The following is a 22,422-nucleotide window of genomic DNA, read 5'->3' as shown; positions in this document are numbered from 1 at the left end:
ACTGTAATAACTTGTTTTCATAACATATTTATTCAAACATAGCCTACACGTACATTAAATAATGAAGACATTATATCATCTCCGCAGCACTTTAGCGTTCATGCAGTCAGTCCCACCCCAAACACGCCATTGGTTGATTCAGAAGTTAAAATGATGGGTCAATCAAGTGCCAAAGTGGAAGTCAGCCTTTAAATGACTTACAACAATCTCTGAATGTTAAACTGGAAAATGAGAAAAAAATAATACTATTATACTAATATTATACAAAAAATAATATACTCATAATACTAATAATATTATTATATATACTAATGAAGCTTCTATTACAATGGCAAATCACATTGTTAATTATATGTATGTGTAACAGAGTAAAGATTCTGTCACAGGTCAAACGCATTTATGTACTTTCACTCGCTCAGCTGGGTTGAATATCAGGAAGATTTCTGGTGTGCGAAATCCGTAGGTTAGCAGTAAACAAGAGGGACAGGTGTGCCGGTGGATATGTTCGCAAGCCTCTAAAACCCTGCAACTTTATCCACAGGAATGAGTGAGAGGGAGGGGGAGTGATTTGTGTTTTTTCCCCTCTGCACCTCGCTTTGGTTTTGCATTCTTAATAACCCTTTGTGCCTCGTGCCAACTGTGGGAGCCTAAAAGGCAGGAAACGACAGGAAGTCGTTGGACATAGTATCCATTTCTTTTCAAGCTTCCCCTGCTTTGGGTTGAACCCTTTGAAAAGAGTGCATGGCATTGTTGTATAACAACCCACAATTTTTTTCTTTTCCTTTTCTTATTTTTTCTCATCTAAAAAAATAGCAGGTCCTTACTGAAAGTTGATAGGAAGGTGGAAAGGAGGCAAGAGGAGAGAGGAGAGGAAAGCAGGTCTTGTGAATCATTGCAGCTATATCCTCCTTTCACTCCAATTAAACAAGCAGAGCAGAGCTCAAAGGCACAGAGGTGGCTCGTAGACTTCTAATTACCTGAGTTGATTTCTATCCCAGCAGCCAGTGCTCTTGATATTGTCAGTACAGTGAGCTTAAACTACTGTGGTAAGAGGACAAAGAGAGAGCTAATGCAGATATCGTGAATTACACCAGAGATCTGATATTTCCAGAAGAGTGTGTGTGTGTGTGGTTTGTACACCAGAACACGAGCTGTCAGCATTGAGCATTGTACTGAGCACAATTCTTTCTGCTTGTGCCTGCCAGCTAGAGAAATAATTCCAATTCTCACACTACCTGTACACCCAAGGGCCAAAATTAACATGTGCAGTCTTATTTTAGTTTTATTTATATACTATAATAGTAATACTATTTTGAATTAGCTTTTATTTTTTATATTTTAATTTTAGTTTGTTTTGATTTTGTGCTTTTGTCATGTTTATTACCTTTTCTACATAGTTATATCACTTTAATTTTTATTTCAGTTTTAGGGTCATTCTACAGAAACGTCCACTTTTGGTATGACAAAATGTCTTAAAATGTATTTCTTTTTTTAACATTTAAACTTAGACCACATTATTATATTACACTTGGACTTTATGAATACACATAAATGACAGCTTAATGATTTTTTATTTTTTTTGTACATTTATTTAAAAACTGCATGTCCCCTCTTTTTGTCACTGGTGTTACCTTACTTCTCTGGCATTTTTAAACATTTTTATGAAATTATTTCTCATTTTTTTTCAGCACATGCAGTCAGAGTTACAGAATAATAATGATAATGCAAAAAATAAGGAGATTGTGTGTTATTTATTTTAATCAGGTTTGTTAAAAGTGTGATTGAATGATGTTAATTCAATTGCGCAACCATGTATTTGCTATAACAATAAAAATATTTGAAAAACAATAATAAACAAGTAATGATACAATCCTTTACATCTTAATTCTTGAGTGTAGCAGAATTCAATGAATGTAAAATTATTATCATGTCACATATGACATTTTATTTAATGTGACAGACAAAAAACAGTAACACCAGTGACACAATGAATCACCAGTGACGTATACATAGGACCAAAGATCCTTAATTTTTCAACTATAATTAAGTAGTTTGGACTAAATTTTTACATTTGGTGTACAATAAAAGACTGTCATTGACACTTAGTGAAAGCAGTCAGTAAAAGATTATAAACAACATTTTAAAACTGTCTGTAAAGTCCCTGCACTGAATTTAGCCAAATCCCCTTAATTTAGCCATATCTGACCAAAGGAGGATTAACAATGAGAAAGAAAAGTTAGAATCATGTAATCTTAGTGCTTTTTTTATGCAAAATAACTAAATGAATAGCTTTAAATAAAGTTTATCTAAAAACGGGTAACACCAGTGACGGTACCACCAGTGATATTTTCATAAAAAGGTAACACCAGTGACAGTAACACCAGTGACATTTTTCATGAAAAATGCATTTTACAAAATGGCTGCTGCAAGGAATCAATCCACATGTTGTAAATTATGATATATTCACTAAATCAAGTAATTTAATCCATTTGTATTCTAGTTTTTTAAAATTCCCTAGCAATAAAGTAGGTCACACCAGTGACTTCAACTAAAAGCTTCATATGAAAATATGATTTTATAATTAAAATATCTGATAACTGAAAAGAGATAGTGGACTTTCCATTGGCCTTTCTTCATTGATCTTCAGGAAATAGAAAGAAGGAAGTCAAGTAATGTCATCAGTGTGATTTTTTCTTTCAAAATAAGAGATTTTTGTTAAAGGTAACACCAGTGACACAACACCAGGGGACAACTACATTCATTAAAAATGTTATAATATTTATTTAGCATTTGGTTTTTTTATGTCATTTACATTATATATTTGATAGTTACGCATACATTATTGTATTTGAAATGGTAGAAAAACCTGTTTTTGAGCTCAAAATAAAGCACTTTCCCTCTGTACATGACTGTGGGGACGAGCACTTCTGTGGCGCTTGGAATTTTTATAATTAATTAAAAAACAAATATTGCCACATTGATGGCTCAACAAGGTTTCATTGTTCAAATAACATATTGTTTCATATTAAAATATAAAAAAATTGTAATCCTAAAGTGTTTTTTAAGTGTAATATTTCTGTAAAGTCTAGGGACAGAAAAGTGGACGTTTCTGTAGAATGACCCTTTATTAATTTTAGTACTTCGACTTATTTCAACTTATTTTAGTTGCCAAGGCAACATTTAAATATTTTAAAAGTTAAGTTTTTCCATCCAATGTTTATATTTTATTTCAGTTACCAAAAATGCAAAAATAGGTTTTGGCGAATAAGTTACTGAGTAACTGACAATTAGTGTTTTTGTTGTTGTTGTTTATTTTTGGCATTTTTCATTAAGATACAACAGTATACAGACAGGAAGCAAAGTGGAATAGAGAGGGGGGATGGGATGGGGAAAGGTCCACAAGTCAGGACTCGAACTCGGGTTGCCAGAAGTGCAACAGTGCTATATGTCGCCATGCTGCCCACGAGGCTATCAGAGCTGAACTGACAATCAGTGTTAATCAACAAAATTACTGACAAAAATGTTTGTCATTTTTTGCACACAATAGCAAATGCGAGACGAAAATAAACAAGTTTTAACATACCGCTGACAAAAAAAAAAAAAAAAAAAAAAAAAATTGTTTACACATTGTCTATTAAAATGTGTTTGCTGAGTGAAATAATATGCAATTTTAATCACAATGAAATGTAATGAATACATATGACATGATGACAAACTGAATTTGAAAGGACAAAAATTTCATAAGACAAAGTTCCAAACCTTACTGTCATCTGTCATTGACAAGTATAAACAAGCCTCGAAATATTTATGTTCCACAGTATATAGAAAGTCATATAGGTTTAAAATGACATGAGTGAGTGAGGATGAGTAAATGATGACAATTTTCTTTTCTGGGCAAACTATCCCTTTAAGCTGAAAATGCTTTCGACAAGAACATCATACTGATATTTGATCCTCCTCTCTCTCTACACATGCGCTTCCGCTCCCAGAAATGAGTAGTCACGTTCTCCTGTGTAAATACACTCCCTCACATAAAGCCTTTTCTTTTATCACATCGTTCGAAGTCCAACTCAGTGGGGTCCTTTCGAAAATCAGGTTGAAAGAAGCTTTCAGGCAGATAGGTTAATTTCTCTTCACCGACAGGTAGAGCACAGAAAGAATTTCTCTTACAGTCGAGCAAAAAAGTGTAGCGCAGTCATTGAGAGAAAGCATTTCATGAGGGCAAAAGAAAAGATGGAGATGCTAGCGAACCGCCCACACACCTTACACAGAGCAAAGACCACTAGGAGAGACCTTAAAGAAATAGAGAAATTGAGAAAATGAAGGTGTGAAAGAATGAAGGGGCAAAGGGAGTGTGTAAGCTATTGCATGTGCACTTATGCAGGAACACGTGTGTACATTCACATCATATTTATGCAAGATCACACCCACACACTCACTTTATCACTTTAACTGTCCTGTGAGCAAGGGATTGAGGTCAGTATGAGCAGGTTAACCAGACTCGGGTTCTTTTGCATGACCTGACTCAAAGACTGGAACAATCCGTTCACCTGCAGTGCATGTCATTATCCTTAGCTACACTCGCTGAACAAATCTGCGGCTGTGAATGAAGCTCTAGCACAAAACACAAATTCAACAGGGATCCATGTTTCTCTGCCAGCTATCTCCATGGAAAATTCTAGTGCTTTTTGTTGAGTGTGGCTGTGGTGCACAGGTGTCAGAGAAAATTACAGTCTTCAGATGTTATGAGCTGGAATTTTAAGTTGGCTGTATTTTGCATTTTCTTTATTGTCTGACTGTCTTTTACCTGAAGTACTTTTTGTCTGATTTCAGAAAATATTTAATACATCTTTAATATCTCTCTCTCTATTTGTTTATATATCCATATTTATCCATCTACAAATAAAAAACAAATAAATAAGGAGATAAATAAAAAGAGAGGTAATTAAATATAGATATTGCATTCATTTATTTACCCCTCTATCCATCTGGACAGATGGACGGGTGGATGGATGAAATGTGCTCATATAGATGTGTGTTTTTGAATGAGTCGTTTTACATCTTTATATAAAGGGTCTTAATGGACTGTGTGGGAGCTTTGTGTTGTGCACATTCGATTATGTCTACATAGTACAATAAACTCTTTTTCAAAAGATCAAGGAAAATCCTGTTTTCCATGACATGTTCTCTTCAATGAAACACAAAAGCAGTGCTAAGACCTGTTTGCTGTTGCCAAAAGGGGAAAAAAAAACACTCTCATCCAAGCCCTTAGTTATATCGTCCAAGGTGCTTTTGTGACCATGCAGACAAATACGGCACAATATTGTAATACCATAATACTGACAAGCCAACCACAGAGAAATGCAAGCAACTGCAGCAATCGTGATGTTGCTAAGCCCTTCTTATTTAACATTCAATACACATGCATTAAGTGTAAAAAAAAAAAAAACTTAATGATAATGCTGCGTTCACACCAAACGCGAACAGAGCGTCAAATTCGCGTCAACTGCGTCTAGTTTGCCGCTTGAACATTTTGAATGCATTGAATGCATTGAATGCGTCTATTTCGTTCTAGACGCGCGTAAAAAACAAGCGTTTGAAGCTAAATTGACGCGCGTCCGAGGCGAAATCCGCTTCTTGTGGGAGGGGCAAGTGCTAGGCGGTTGTCTGTTTGCAAGATGGCTGATGTTGATCGTGCGTTCATCGAGAGAGCTACCGCTTTGTATTTGCTCTGGAGAGCAGAACAGCGGCGTAGAGGTCAGCGTCGCGGGAAGGCTGCGGGTCGATAAACGTGTACGTGACTCAAAAGTGAAATGTGTATTTACAACTTACCAGGTAGCCCAATCTCCTCACCGACACTCTTCCAAGCGAGGTCCTTTTTATTCCTGTCTGAAGTATGAACTTGTGTCATAAATCTCTGGGTGACTGCTCACTGATAATATCAGTCGTTCCTCCATTGTGAATGAGTGTCTCCGGGCGGGCCTGCCGTCACAGCAGCAAGCAGGCTCCTGATTGGTTAACGCGGCACGAATTTACGGCAAAGTTAAAATTTTTCAACTCGGGCGTCAGACGCGAATTCGCGTCAAACGCTAAATGCACAAAAAGCACCATTCGCGCATATCGCGCGAAACGCTCAATTCGCGTCATTCGCGCGAACTAGACATTCGCGCCGCGAGACCTCCAGACGCGCGTAAACGCGTCTTTACATTGACTTAACATTGAAATCATTTGCGCCAGACGCTCTATTCGCGTTTGGTGTGAACACAGCATAAGAGTTAAGAATGTTTTTTTTTTTTTTCTGCCAACTGGCTCCTTTCTACTTAATTAAGACTGTGTACCATTGTGATTTGTACAGAGGCTCCACAGATTTGAACTAAACAAGCCTAAGCAGAAAGAGAGCGTGAGAGAGAAATCGACTGAGAAAACCTGCATCTGTCCTTCTTCAGGTCAAGTCATATATTCGGAAAAAAAGTTTGCCATGTCCGAAGAGGAAAGCAATATCTTTGTCGTAGCATCATTTCAACATTAAAGGGTATTTTTCCGTTTGCTAGCGCTTGTCAATGCATTGAATCAATGCCATTGGTCTCTATATGAAACATCAGCTTTACCCCAGTGGCACATTGCTGGTGGGTTGAGCCTTGTAAAGTGGTAATCAAAGTTAAAATAAATTTCAAAACCTTAATTTGTTTAATTCATGAATGAATCAGCATTTTTGAATGTATTAGTTGAATTAACAGTGTAATGACTCACTCAAAGACAGTACAGTTGCCAGGTTTGAGTAACAAAACCAGCCCAATTGCTATTCAAAACCTGCCCAATCACAGCCAAAACTAGCTTGATCGCTGGTAATTCCCTGGTAAAAATCTCGTTCTGGTGGGGGGTTTCCCCATAAAATTCGCATTCCCTGGGGTAAAAATTGAGGGGGGGGGTTTGGGGTGTAGCTTCAACCTAAAAAGTAGCCCAATTCCACAGGAAAACCATAGACTTGGCAACATTGAAAGACTGAAAGTCCCTTGCCATAATAATGGTGCAATAATGTAACCTGCACTGACTGACAAGCCTGTCTAGAACGCGCAGAGATGAGCAGTGCTGATAATGGTGAAATATCAGTCTTAGAAAGCCTCTCGTCCAGTCAGATTCGAGGATCGGAACTAACTATTATACAAATAACGATAGCCCAAACATATTGTCAGTTTTGTTCTGTTATGCGGGCCCTTATTTTGACATTCTGTTTCCTTTAGTTCCTGTTTCCCTGCTCTGTTTATTTTCAGTGTCATTGTTTGCTGATTATCTTCTTGTTTGTTTCTATAGCTACGTATTAGTTTCACGTGTCTAGTTTACTTTCCATTCTTCTACCCCTGTTCATTTAGCCCTGTGTTTCAGTTGTTCTTGGTCAGTTCTCATTTATGCATTTTGTGATTTGCATTATTCTCCTGCGTGTTCAGTCAGAGTATTTGGGTTATTAATAAAGTTTTGTTTTTGAATCTCCATCTTCATGCCTGTTGGCCACTTCAACATGTAGGCCTATTTACATAGCAAAAAAATTAGAAAAAAAAAAATGGTGATATCACATATATTATGTGATATTGAGCCACTCAAAATCACAGCAAGGGAAATTACTTCACCACAACAGCCCTAGCTAAGAAATAAACAATCAAACAGGCTGCAGATGTGTTCTTCACCAATCTACCAGCAAACCAAAAAACAAGTTTATTCTGTTTCTTCCCACAGGTCCTATTTTTTGCAGGGCAGCTTTGTAGACACGCCAGCGCAGGGCTCTGCTGTTTCTGAGCATATAATTACTGAGGTTTGGCCTGCTGTATATTTAACTGTTTTATCGTCAAGCGTAACATTTTGTGCAAAAAAAAAAAAAAAAAAAAGAGAGAAAAAAATAAATACCAATAATAGAGGTTAACAGTGATAACAATTAAATGCCAAATTCAACAGAGCATTCATTGAAACCTTGTTCAAATATAAACAATGCAGGTAGCTATGGTGTTATTGCAAACTGTGATAAGGGTTACGAGTTAATTGCTTGATTACTTTGAGCCATATCGCATGAAGCGCTTTCAAGTCTTGCAAGGAAGTTATGAATTGTTGAAATGACTAACAACATTGTAGACTATGATACTGTCTGCACACTCTTTCTTTCTCACACAAGTACACACAAAATGGCTTCTGGTACTTGTGTACAAAGATTTAGTGTGGATATCTTACTGGAGGTCTGCTTCTCAGCGATGAAAGTTTAAGAGGTTTTGATATGCTGGAACAGACCTAGCTTGTGTGCTGCCTTACCTGGGAAAAAAGGGGCTGTCACACTACACTTTTCTTTCCATTGACTTCCATTCATACAAATGCAGGAAATCGGAAACACAAGCTCATGCAAGTTCTACATTCCAAAGTTCAAATTTGGTGAACTCTGACCAATGATTTACGTCATGTGAAGAAGTGTGACCAATAGAACATTGAAACCTCACAATGTGACCTCTTAACTTAGGGCTGGGCAACTCTGGCCCTCAAGATTCATTTTCCTGCAGAGTTTAGCTTTCTAGTAATCCTGAAGACCTTGGTTAGCTTGTTCAGAAGTGTTTGTTTAGGGTTGAAGGTAAACTCTGCAGAAAGGTGGATCTCAAGGACAAGAGTTCCCTATCCCTGTCTTAGCTGAATTAAAAGAACACAAACTTTAATGCTGCAGGTTTGCAGCGTTGCATGAAAGTGGAGTAGATTCTATATTTTTAGATTTTGGATTTATTATTTTGTTACATATCTTGTCCATTGTACTGTGGCTGCCACTTAGAGATTTCTTTCTTACCTTATTTTTTATGGAACTCACTGAAATCTGACCAAAATCTTTCATTTATTTGAGGTAGTGACTGAAACCTTTCATTTTTATTCTAAGGAGTAAGGAGGTAGTGAAAATGATGTTTTTTTTTTGTTTGTTTTATTCATTCTTTGTTAGTAAGTGGAATCTTTCATTTTCCCTCTGAGCTCAGAACTTAAACAGTAATGCAAGTCATCATGATTAAATGGATTATACTCCTGGTTATTGTGAAATGCTTATTAAAGTAGGGAGAGCGTTATCTTTTTCATTCATCACTCATGATAAGTAAATCTGGGCTAAAGGAAATTCAAGCAAACAAACCAATCAGTGGATTTTAGTATTATTTCTATACTATTCATTTTAATTTTATTTTAACTTTTAGTAATTTCATGTGCTTTTGTCATTTTTATTATTTTTTTTTTTTTAAATACTCCTATTTACCTTTAATTGATTTTTATTTCAATTTTAGTAATTTTTTAGTACTTATTTCAATTAGTTGCCAAGACAAAATTTGTAATTTTCATTGATATTTTTAAGTAATTTGTATCTATTATTTACACATTTTATATCAATTAGTTTTAGTTAACCATTGCCTTGAAGCTGAATTTAAAGTTTTTCACTGACAGAAAATAACTTCCCTTTTCATTTTATATACATATATTTTTTTTTTAGGTCTGTATCAGATTTCCTCCAGAAATCCTTCCTGAACTTTATTCATTTACAGAAATGTACAATAAATTTTAAATATATATATATATATATATATATATATATATATATATATATATATATATATATATATATATATATATATAATTTTTTTTTTTTTTTTTTTCCTCCATTGAACTTTATTCATTTACAGACAGGTACATACTGTGCAGCTGTATGTTATCTAGGAAGAGACAAACCCATCCCTGATTACTCCCAGTTATGTTATATTATGTCTGAGTCTGTAAGTGTTTGGGTGGGTGAGAATCCTGTGCTTTTGACAAACTATGTACCGTCTACATTACATACTGATATGGCTGTACGAGATCAGTTATGCTTTGCAGAGCCCTTCCTCTACAAATCTGATATGCACTTGCAAGAAGACCAAATATTTCAGGAACTTCTCTGAACCATCTTTATTGATGACTATGAATGAAGGACTTCAGAACATGAAACTAAAAGTGTTGCAAAAAGACGTTTTCTAAATAGAAGTCTTATCTGTTTCTCATTGTAACACACACAAACATGCACTTATAATAATCCACACATCCGCCGCTCCTGGAATGGTTAATATTCGACTAAAAAAGTCAGACTGCCTCTCTTTTTTCCTCCCTTCCCTTTCTTTCTTTCCTTCCCTGGAGCAAATCCAAGTGTGGAACAGTTACTGAGAGAACACAGTCTGCTGGAGGACAAACCCTTATTTGGTCTGAAAACTCATTGGCCAATGCTAGCAAAAATAACCTTCACATTTGTGTATGTAACTGCATGGGGAAAAAAGACCACACAAGTCAGTAAAACACTGTGAGACAGGCTGGCCACCAACTTTCACAGACTGGCCAAAACCTTCAACTCAAATAAAAGTTCAGGGCCAGCTTCTCAGACTGATTGCTTTCAGGTTCACAAATTCGATCAATGCTTCAATGGGCTTTTTCATTGCACATACTCACTTCATCCACCTAAAGCTTGTGGATTTCAAAGAACCATACCCATAGGAAAGAAAATTCACAAAATAAAGAGATCTCGTTAGTTGTTCCTCATGAATGGGAATGAATGTAGAGCAAATGGAGACTTTTGCTTAAGTTTACATAAGATGTTACCTAAGATCTAAAGATCTAAAAAAAAAAAAAAAAAAAAAGTCTCAAACTATGCTCTGAACATTTTTCATGAAATTCTTAATTTATAGCTCAATACTCTTACTGTACACTACAGCACTGTATTCAACACTGATAATAAGAATGTTTCTTAAGCACCAAATCAGCATTTTAAAATGATTTATGAAAACTTCTTTAAAAAAATTAAACATATCTTACTGCCCCTGAACAATTGAAAGATGGTGTATATCAATGGTTGGCTCATTGTTTTCCCTTCTCCTAAAAATTGATGGAGCAATAGGAATGTAGCCACTAGCTATCAAAGTATTTCTCAGTTAAGCTTTACAAGTTATTTGTTCTTAGCACTAAAACAAGTTCAGACAACAATGGCGAAGATATTGCAGGCGGTAGGTAATCTGACCTAACATGTTTCTGAAACGTCCTGAACTTCAAGTGTGAATCATTTCAAGGTTTCCTACATCTGCCGGCCTTTGAGTTTGCTGTTTGCACCTTTTTATGCCCGTTCTCCTTGGTATGCCAGCAAAATCATGTTCTACTCTACGGGGGAGAAGAGGATGAGGGAGGGAAACCATAGCTGTATAAAATATTCAGTGTGGGTCCATTTAGTAAACCCCATATGCGTACACAGTGATCCATGAAGAGAGTGAGAAAGAGAAGAGGGCGACAGTGGGAGCGAGAGACAGGGTGAGAAACAAGAACACGCAGTAGATCTGAGAGCAGGCGAGTGTGCCTTCGTACACTTATTCACTGAGCCTTATGCTTCAGTAGATTTACATAAAAAAACAGGTCTGGGATTGATGGCACTCAAAGAATCTCAGAAAACCGTTAGGACGCAGCTAACCGCTCTCTTCCTGTCTGTTTGTATGTGTCCTGTAGATGAATGTCTACTCTGATGGACTACTCTCATTTTCACTGTACTGATGTAGCATTAAAACGAACAAAATCCGCTCTGCAAACCATGCTTGACTGGGAAATGAATCACTAAGGTTGAGAGTGAGCTGAAGAAATAATTAACAGAATTGCTGTTTGTTACAAAAAGTTTGAGCTCGGTAAGATTTTAAAAATGTTTTTGAAGTCTCTTATGCTCACCAAGGTATTTATTTGATAAAAAAAATACAGTTAACAAAAAAAAAAGTAAAGAATTATTTTCACAATTTTAAATATTTTCAAATATATATTTAAATATAGTTACATATTTTAAAATGTAATGCACTCCTGCGATAACAAAGCTGAATTTTCAGCTTTGTTACTACAGTCCTTGTGTCACATGACCCTTCAGAAATTATTATAATATGTTGATTTGGTTCTCAAGTAACAATTATTAGTAATTATTATCAGTGCTGCTTATGCATTTTTTTCCAGGATTCTTTGAATTGAAAGTTCGAAAGAACAGCATTTATTTTAAATAACATTTTTGTAACAACTACAGTCAAACTAAAATTTATTCAGACACCTTGAACACTTCGTTCATTAATAGAGTTTATTCATTATAGTTTAAAAAAAAATGGTAATAAAATATGACAAGATCTCAGTTAAACTGTGTCAGAAAAAAATTATCTTAATTATGTCAGATAACACTTAAGCAAAACATGGTCAGGTCAAAGTGTCTGGATAATTTTTGATTCCAAATTTATCAATTTTACTGGTAGTCCACTGTATGAAGAATTGTTGGGTATAATATGTCACAGTTTACTCTTATCCTCACTTATATAAATGAACTACAGTGTCCTAAACCCACTAGAAAAAATATATCAAAAATGTCAAAATTGTCTGAATAATTTTTGGCTTGACTGTAAATTTTTAACTGTGACTTTTGATCATGTGTGCTTTCAGAATAAAAGTAATTATTTCTTAAATAAATAAATAAAAAAAGTGCATGGTTTCCTTTTAGCATCAGAACACAAAAATTCTATACTAAAGCCTGTTTACTCTGGTGCAATTCAATAATTCAATTCAAAAAATAAATAAATGCTTTTCTTCTCACTGTGTCTGATCCTGAAATGTCAGCACACGTTATTCTTTAAAGCAAAATGTACCCTAAGATATTATTTGAATGGTGGACCAATAAGGGTGCAGAGACATTTAGAGGTAAATCTGCCTTATGTCTTATCTAAATCCGCTTTTGAAATATTCAATTACTTCAAACATTTCTGTCAACCTCAGCACCATCTTCAAACTGACTGCTAGAAGGACTGTAAGATAAAAAACAAAGCTCTTTGATACACTCACCAGTCTTAGGGTTGATGCTGAAGAAGCCCTGGGGGTTCCCGCTAGTGATCTTATAGGACAGTTTTTCACTGGACTTCGTGTCCGGGTCAAACGCCTCGATCTGGATGATTGAGACGTCTTTGGGTGAGTTCTCCATGACGGATGGATAATAGACAGGTTCGGAGGTCTGTGGGGCATTATCGTTGACATCCTGAACCTCGATGTAGACCTCCACGAAGGAAGACAGCGGGACCACACCGCGGTCAGTGGCGTACACCGTGAGCCAGTAGTGAGGTACGGTCTCATGGTCCAGCAGTTCTTGTGTCCGGATCACACCTGAGGAGAACATGAAGAAATCGTAGTGTTGTCTCCATAAGACAAATAGCATTTTTTAACAAAACAGGCATTTTTTAACTCCTTGAAATTACACCTATTAGCATGTATGCTATGAAGGACTAGGAGCAACATTTGAAAATAAAATGAAGAGACTAATTATGTATTGATCAAAATAAAAAATAAAAAAATATAATAAAATAGACAATGCTTTTAAAAGTTAATGTGTTTAACAATTTAAATAAAAAAAAAACCTAATTTTTTTTTTTTTTGTCAATTAGAAAGCTGATTATTTTGTTACACTTAACTACGCTTTTAAACATGAATTAACTAAACAGTTTGAAATATGCCACAAAACTGATTAATTCAAGTACACTTTTTTAAATTTATATATATATATATATATATATATATATATATATATATATATATATATATATATATATATATATATATATATATATATATATATATATATATATATATATATATATATATATATATATATATATATATATATATATATATATATATATATATATATATATTAGCGTTCCTAGTCCTCCATAACATGCAACATCACGCAAATATTTCCAGGTACCAAAGCTAATGTAGAAACACATTGATCACAAGAATATTTGTCACCCATCATTCATTTATTCAGCAGCAGGTACTAAAATAAAGTGATATCTGGCTGACATCATCACAAATGAATATAAATCACTTTTCCCATATTGTGTTTCTTTCTCTAACTTTAAAACCTAAAGTAGACCTTTAAATAGCATTCTGACTTTTCACAGCCACAATATCCTATACCCATAATGCTTTGCCTATGATAATGGTAGCCTTAGAAGCAGATAAGTGGTTCTGATAGGTTTAAGTGGGAACCTAATACCTCCTATAGATCGTCTTATGGTCCTCTAAGTGTACAATGCCTTTATTGAACTTGCTTGCTTAGAGCCAGAGTCACCTGTTCGGCTCTCTACCTTGCAATCTCAAAACATTAGAGGCGTTTCACATGTGCCGCATTGCACTCAGCTGTGTCAACAGTCTGCCTATTCACTGCCATAAAGGAATGAGAAGGGGGAGGAAGAGGAGGTGGGGGCCGTCAGAGAGCAAACAGCAGGTCTGCATACAAAGAGCAGTCGAATTCATCACATATGATGGCGAAAGAGTGAGAAAGTAAAAAGAACACTTGTATTGTGATCTCGACATTTTTTCCAGTCCATGCACACTAGTGTAAAAAGGTGCGGCATAATTTATGTTGCAGAATGACTGTTTTATTGTATCTTACTGTATATGACTTATATTTTATTGTATCATACAGAATTAATCATAGGCTTGTTTAAGGGCAATAAAGATGTGGCTTGCCTGAAAAGACCTGTAATGTTATCAGTAGCTGAGTGATCTCATCGTAACTCAGGGCAGGCAGGTGGGGTGTGTGTGAATGAAAAAGAGAGTTAGATAGACACTCCCTGGCCAAAGTTTACCACTGCCAGAACAGGAAGGTTCCTGTTGCTGAAAACTCGATCCGTTTAAACTTGAGCCCATGAACTTAAAGATTCTACTTAGTTGGTTAAGAAATCTTAAGATCCGATGTTGTTAATGTTGCAAACATTTTAAGAATACAATCTAATTCACTAACTCTCAAACTTTATTTAAGCCAGCTCAGCGATTTTTTCTTTAGTTACAAAGTACAATTATGTCGCACAAGGACATACGAAACATGGAATCGACAACGTTATCCTATTTGTTCCAGAGCTGTTTTTGCACAGTGCATTGCGCCAGTTCTGGTTCTTTGTCTTCTTAACTTGCTCTGCTGGGCTTTAGCAAACTCAGAGGACTAGATGGAGCCTCGAGGGGGATAAGTGAGAAAGAATAGACTTACTGCTTATAAAACAGACAAGGAAAAACTGCTGCTTTTCGCAGCTCAGGCTGTTTTATTTGACCTTCTTGGCCTTATTTTTCATTCATCATTGATCTGTAACACCTGACGTTATGAATATCTTAAGGCTCTAATATATAGGAGAGGTGAGAGAAAGGAAACGGATAGCTCACTTCATCTTGCCCATGGCTATCGGTGTAGGGTGGCCCATAGATCAGCACTGTAAAAACTCTGCAGAGTTAATTCTTAAAGAAGGAACATGCATAAGAAATGAGGCAAATTAAACACTACAGTTCAAAGTTTTGGGTCAGTAGGTTTTTTTTTTTTTTAAGGAAATTAACACTTTTATTCAGCAAGGACAAATTAAATTGATCAAAAGTGACAGTAAAGACATTTATATTGTTACAAATAATGTTTCAATAAATGCTGTTTAGAAACTTTCAATTCAGAATTCAGAAAAAGCATTATTATATTAACTGATAATAAGAAATGTTTACGGAGCACAAAATCAGCATATTAGAAAGATTTCTGAAGGATCATGTGACAACAAGGATGGTAGTAAATTCAGTTTTGCCAACATAGGAATTAATTGTATTTTAAAATATAAAATTACTGTCTTTTTTATGTATTTTTGATAAAATAAATGCAATCTTCATTTGCATAAGAGACTTAATTCCAAAAAAATAAAAAAAAATAAACTCAGATTTTTGAACAGTAGTGTATGTGGTTACTAACATGTTCTGGTTTGTTTAACTAGCTAAAATAATCTTTAATATTTTTTTTCATTTTTATGTCACTTAGAAAGTTAATAGCATAGTCAAATAAGCCACATGATGAGGCAGCGTTCATGTCGTAGCACAAATAATGTTGGATGAGTTACATAATTTTAATTCTTAGGGCAGGGATTTGTTCAAATCCCTAACTACAAGTACGAGCAACAGTAATTGCGTTTCTTGCCTTGGCAACCTAATGAATCATCTTTAACCGTAAGGTTGATTCGTTTAGCACTCAAGATTAACTCACGTGTAGAGGTTTAAGTGTACTGAACTGAGGGTGAGTGGAGAAATTGTTTGTGCAAGACTTTGAATGCAAGACATTTATAAAAAACTATTTTATTTGTAGATGGTTGGCTAAGAAGGAAGAGCGGCAAAGACAAATGAGTGTGTGTAAGTGGCTAGCAGGGTATGAGAACATGTCAAATAGAGTCAGAAGAGCTGAACGATAGATGTGGACGAGAAAGAGGTGATAGGAGAAGAGAGAAAGGGTGAGACAGAAAATGAGCTTTGTCTCTGCCAAACGACTGCTCATGCTTGAGTGCTCATTTGGATGACCAGGGGATACACACAAAAGAAAGCTGCTCTTTCAAGCTCAAAAGACCGCTGCTTAAAAAGCAGTCACTAGGATGATGACTTCACCAAGCACACTCCCACTAAACCTGTATACTTTTGTAATTTCTGGGACTTATTTAGAGAGGCAACTAAGTTTGCAAGCCAGATTCGAATTCACACCACCCACATGAGTGCCATGCTCGACATTTCCAACAGATCCAATTTAATGCTCAGGGCTTTTAGACTTGATTCATAACATGTCCAATGCCAAGGGTTGCGTATCCATTTTAGAACTGGTTCCAAATTTCCAAGAACCGGGGATTCGATAAGACACATGCATTTCGATTCCATTTAACAATCGCATTTTAATGCGATTTTAACCATTCAAGCAAAAGCAGAAGCAAAAGAGAATACAATTCGGCAGTAGAACACGGTTTTCGGCACTGCGTACAGATCTAAAGCATGCACAGAAAGCGTCCTCTCATCTAGTGCACAAATACTGAATTGAGTTGTCTTTTGCATCTTATTGCGCTTGAACGGACACATATACACAAAATTATGTCAAGATATCCTCGTAAACACCGTCGGTTTTGTCTTAAGTGAATGTGAACAGAAAAAATGCATGTGTACCAGTATATATTGGATCTGTGAATTCAGTCTTAAGTGACAGCAGCCTAATAAAACGGCTGCAGTCTGTCATTAATGTTAAACAAAAAACAAAAGAAAATGAAGATTCATCTATATTTTATTAATAAAAAGAAAACTATGAAGTGTTAGGCCCATTTTACATTTGATTACATTTGATTTCAATTTCTGTACATGAACTTTGTTCAGTTGTAGGCCTATTTATTTGTGCTTATTTTATTACTGATTGTTTACTTGTCTTTAATAATATTTGAAATTTATATTAGGCTAGTCGTTTTTGCTGTGTTATTTTTGTTAAAACCATTAGGCACAAGCTCCTTGTATAAGTTCTTTGGGCTGCTGATTTTTGTTATTTACTATACTTTTTTGTTATATACTATATACAAATAATGAAACTTTGTCTGAATAGGCTTTAAATCCAACAGCATGGATTTACCAGGTGAACTGCCCACAATCAATTGTCTTCTAGAAGCGGTGGATCAGGACCAAATTGACATGCAAGAACATTTGCCTAACAATAAACAGGATTCCGATTCATAAACACAAGCCCTTTACAATACTAACTAACCCTGACTGAGAAGAAGCTATTGTTATAAAAAAAAAAGGCTTCAGGCACTTCTCAGTGTTAAAGCTCAAGCTTAATTAATGGTATAATCCTTAGCACATGAGAGCAACAAGAAGATTTCCAACAGAGTCTGTACCATCTGTAATTGTAATGATTCACTTAACAACTGCATTAAAGTTGTTTCATAGGTATTTCTGCCACACCTTTGAACCAACTGTGGTTGAGGAAGTTGTGAAACCTGCCCTTAAGCTATGGAATATGATGACAGAAATAAAGCAGGTCTTTCTTTCTGGCTGCTTTGTCTGTTCATTTCTTCGCCCTGAAGCGAGGCATTTCACAGCTACCTGAGTGCCTCAATGAACAATGAGAACCGCTTGCACTGACTCAACATGGCTGACCTTGCACGTAGGTGTGTGTGCATATTTGTGTGTACAAAGGGAGACAGAAAGGAAGCAAATTTCATTCTCAGACTGGGTCGACATCCCCAGTGACTGATTAGATCATAAGATGGCCATGACAACACATTCTCCACACTGAGTTAACAAACACAGAGAGTTTCTGATCCTGACTTGACATGTTAAAGTTCGGTCCTGGTTGAGAGTATCAAGGGCCATAATGATGGGAATGTTAAGTGGATTGGGGAATAACACAGCCTCCAAGCTCCTTTCCCTTTTTTTTAATGTTTCTCAATTTTCCCAAAATGTGGGTCACAGAGAAGGTCTTGTCAGAGGTAGTACGAGTTCTCCGGCATGCTGTGCTGGTGGCCATATGACCGAATCCAGCTTGGGTCAATTCCAGAACTCAGGTCAATTCTCTTCTCCCATCTCCCATCTGTCACTTGAAATCATAACATATGAACATCCATCATAAAAAAATATGAATTCATATGAATTATTTGTATTATTCACTGTCCCACCTCTGAATGCAATTAAAAGCAATACCGTTCAAAAGTTGGAGGTCTAAAAGATTTTTAATGCTCCTAAGATTTTAGGAGCTTATGCTCAACAAAGCTGCATTTTTTTGGAAAAATAAAAATAAAATAAAAAAATACAGTAAAGGCAGCAATATTGTGAATATTATTACAATTTAAAATAACTTTGCTATTTTGATTTATTTTAAAATGTGATATATGTGCATCTACTGCTGGTGGACAAACTAAACTAGAGATAATGTGAAAAGTGTGTTTTAAGAGTTTACTTTCTAAAAGTCTACAGGGCTATAAGTGCCCATGATAGCTGACGAAACAGTCCGCATCAACAAAACCCCTCTTTTCTTCGTTATACACATGGCACATCTTCAGTTTGAGAAACTGCAAATTGCAAGCATACGAAGAGCTGGCAATTGCACCAAATTAGAAAGCCAGAAAAGATTACTAAGGTTGTCAAATAGAGGATTATGATATGTTAAACCCTGTTTATTCCTAGTGCTCATTTTCAAAAAGAGACAAGCTGCCTTCAAAAAACTGTCAATATCATCGTTTTTTTTTTTTGAGGATGCGTAATAAGCCACAAGATATCATCTCCTGTAAGCGCACTTGACGTTTGCAGAACTGCTGCGAATATCATCAAAGCGAAGCCTGACTAACTCTGAGCAATTCTCTGACCTTCAGAGAGTGACTCTACAAGGCTTTCACATATGTAGTGGAGGTGGTGGAAGAAGAGGGATAAGTTAGGGCAGCTTAGGAAGTGTATTCCCCTGGTCTGCACTTTAAAAAGCCGTCCGTTTCTCTTTGAACTGGCTTGGTTAATTCTGTTTGCCGGGCTCCTGCATTCCTCAACCTTCTTAGGCCTCCTGCTCACATGCTTACATAAACTTTCTCAGCGATTTTTCTCTCCACCACCCATTTCACTCTTTTTCTTTCCCGAGACTCCAGAGAAATAGTTGAGATTCCAGTGTCAGAACCTAGAGTATTATAAGGGAACCCTCCGCTAAGCTCCCATCACCACCCCCCTTTCTCAACTTTAATCATATCATGCTCTCGATTCCCAGAGCTTTTTTTTTTTCAGGGGCTTTGAAAGGGCTCTACCCCACTTCACTTTAGGGGTGCAAGTGCAGCACAAGCCTTGAGGCATACTTGTACTACAAATTAACTTAAATATTTCTATTATTAAATATATATTCAATTGATGATTTATATACATAAAGTACTTGATTTTAGTATCATTTGGAATAGATATTTATGCAATTTGGGTCATTTTATAAAATATTTCAGGCAGTTTATGTTTGTATCGTAAAAAATTGTTTAGAGTATGTAATTTCAGCTTGGTAATTATGCATTTATTAGTCATTTTTTGTTTATTTATTAGAACTATTTTAATCTATTTTACCAGATGCCACTGCCAAGCAAAGTAAAAACCACTGGCCATTGTTAATTCTGACCCTGCAGCAAGAATGGAGTTACAGCTTGCTAGGAGAAGAGTGAAATGTTATTACAATTTAAAATATCTGTTTTCTATGTGAATAAATAGTAAACTGAAATTTATTTCTGTGATCAAAGCTGAATGTTCAGCATCATTACTAGGGCTGCACGATATATCGCATGAGATTGTCACGCGCATTTCGTCAGTAAAGCCGGTTCCCTAATATCGCGTTCATTATCGAAGGCGATCCATTCTTCTGCGATATGAACGCGATATTGCGTGGCTTTTCAGTGATCTACGGTTCTGTCTATTAAATGCCGCGCCATTTGAAAGCAGGTGATGGCGATTTAGCGGTAATCAGGGAACCGGCTTTACTGACGAAATGCGCGTGACAATCTCATGCGATATATCGTGCAACTCCAGTCTTCAGTATCACATGATCCTTCAGAAATCATTCTAATATGCTGCTCAAGAAACATTTCTGATTATTATCAATGTTCATATTTTTGTGGAAACTGATATATTTTATTTGGCAGGGTTCTTTGATGAATAGAAAGTTCAAAAGCATTTATTTGAAATAGAATCTTTTGTAAAATTATAAATGTCTTTACTGTCACTTTTGATCAATTTAAGCCTAAGGTGTCCTTGATGAATTAAAGAATTAATTTCTTAGAATTGATTTTTTTAATATAAAAAAAAAGTTTATAAAATTTGTTTTATGAAAATTCTGTGAAATTTTAATACAGTCTGGTTTATAGCTTTTTTTTTTTTATAAAATTGATTGCTTATTGATGTCTTTAAAAAGATTTTTAATGAAATTTAAGGTCTTTGTGTCATTTGGAGCGACCACACATCATGTGATGTGACCAATAATAACAGTAACTGTATTAAATTAAAAAAATAAAATATCTAATTTCTGTGGCTGAAATATGAATCACTGATACAGCATGCTTAAGTGAATGGTATTTTTAAAACATTTTTATCAGTTTTATGTGATTTACAGGAAAAATAATTGTTAAACTACATTTAAGAAGGCAACTCTGAAGTCAGAGCAAAAATATAAGGTCATTCTTTACAGAATCTAAAACGGAATGCAAATACTTTGTTTCTAAACCCTTTAATTACTGAGAACTTGTAAAAAAAAAATGTTAAGCATGTTAAGGAAATGAATTAATTTTAAGATAAATCACGGTCACACCATGCCTTTTTTTTAAGGCTATGGCCAATTCATCTAGGTTAAAAAAAACACTAAAATCACTTAATTTAAAATTTTAATATTCTTAAAGGGATAGTTCACCCAAAAATGAAAATTTTATGTTTATCTGCTTACCCCCAGGGCATCCAAGATGTAGGTGACTTTGTTTCTTCAGTAGAACACAAATTATGATTTTTAACTACAACCATTGCCGTCTGTCAGCCGTATAATGGGTGTCAATGGTAACACAATTTATAAGAGTCAAAAAATATGCATAGACAAATCCAAATTAAACCCTGCGGCTCGTGACGGCACATTGATGTCCTAAGACACGAAACGATCGGTTTGTGCGAGAAATCATATTTTTTACCTCAGACCTCACTAAGCGAATGCTGAACGCAGTTGGACATAGTGGTGTATTAGAGGTAAAAAATGATATAAATACTGTTCGGTTTCTCGCACAAACCGATCGAAACAAACTCACCTACATCTTGGATGCCCTGGGGGTAAGCAGATAAACATCAAATTTTCATTTTTGGGTGCACTATCCCTTTAATGTTTGAACAATTGCAATGCAATAGATATTTTTTGTATTTTAAAATCCTTATACATCATTGACCCATACATACATTTTTTGACTTTTGTGGAAATGTAGTAATAGCTGTCCCGCCAACATTTCACTGGCTCCAACACACAAAAAAAATAATACATTTGTAATTTTCTAATATTTAAATTTATTTTTATATTTATTCTTAAATGTATACATTTATAATAATAATAAAGTACTTTTTTAAATAATCAAATACACTTTTTTTTTTCTTTTTTTTTTTTACCTAGCTGATTTTAGTTGACAAATTTGTAACCAAATATCAAATAAAACCAAATATTTAAGTTTAAGTTTATAAGGCATTAAAATACATTTAGGGCAGTCTTGAGCTCTAAATATTCATACAATTGTATGAACTTTATAATTCATTATAATTTTTAAAAATCTATAAATGCATCTGTGGGAAAAGATGCATTCCAGACCAAAATTCTCTTGCATTTTGAAAAAAGGGACTGCCACTGCCAAGGTTATCAGTCTCTAATAGCAGATTGAGGAAGCAATTAAAGAACGAGTGCTTGATGACTTTAACAAACACTGTGGCACACAATAGCCTTCTTATCTGCAGGGCATCCTGGACAAGTGATTACAGGCTTGCGGAGCCTCTTGAGTCAGCCCTCTATTTCCGCATTACGCATCATTGTGTCTTCACTATATG

The 22,422-nt window shown here is 35.3% G+C and overlaps 1 protein-coding gene across 11 annotated transcripts in view; it reads right to left on the bottom strand.

Moving 5' to 3' along the window:
* fat1a (FAT atypical cadherin 1a) overlaps nt 1-22,422 on the bottom strand; it is a 95,567-nt gene that overhangs the window by 56,001 nt on the left and 17,144 nt on the right. For all 11 annotated transcript variants that reach the window (XR_007185883.1, XR_007185881.1, XR_007185882.1 and 8 more), the window contains exon 3: nt 12,871-13,185. Coding sequence is in view for 8 of the 11 variants with exons in the window: in XM_048197458.1 (XP_048053415.1) it covers nt 12,871-13,185 (315 nt within the window). In the remaining 3 variants the exon portion in view is untranslated. The remainder of the gene's footprint in view (nt 1-12,870; nt 13,186-22,422) is intronic.

This window comes from Megalobrama amblycephala, linkage group LG7 (assembly GCF_018812025.1).
Source record: "Megalobrama amblycephala isolate DHTTF-2021 linkage group LG7, ASM1881202v1, whole genome shotgun sequence".
Lineage (NCBI taxonomy): Eukaryota > Metazoa > Chordata > Actinopteri > Cypriniformes > Xenocyprididae > Megalobrama > Megalobrama amblycephala.
This window is presented reverse-complemented; position numbering and strand designations above follow the sequence as displayed.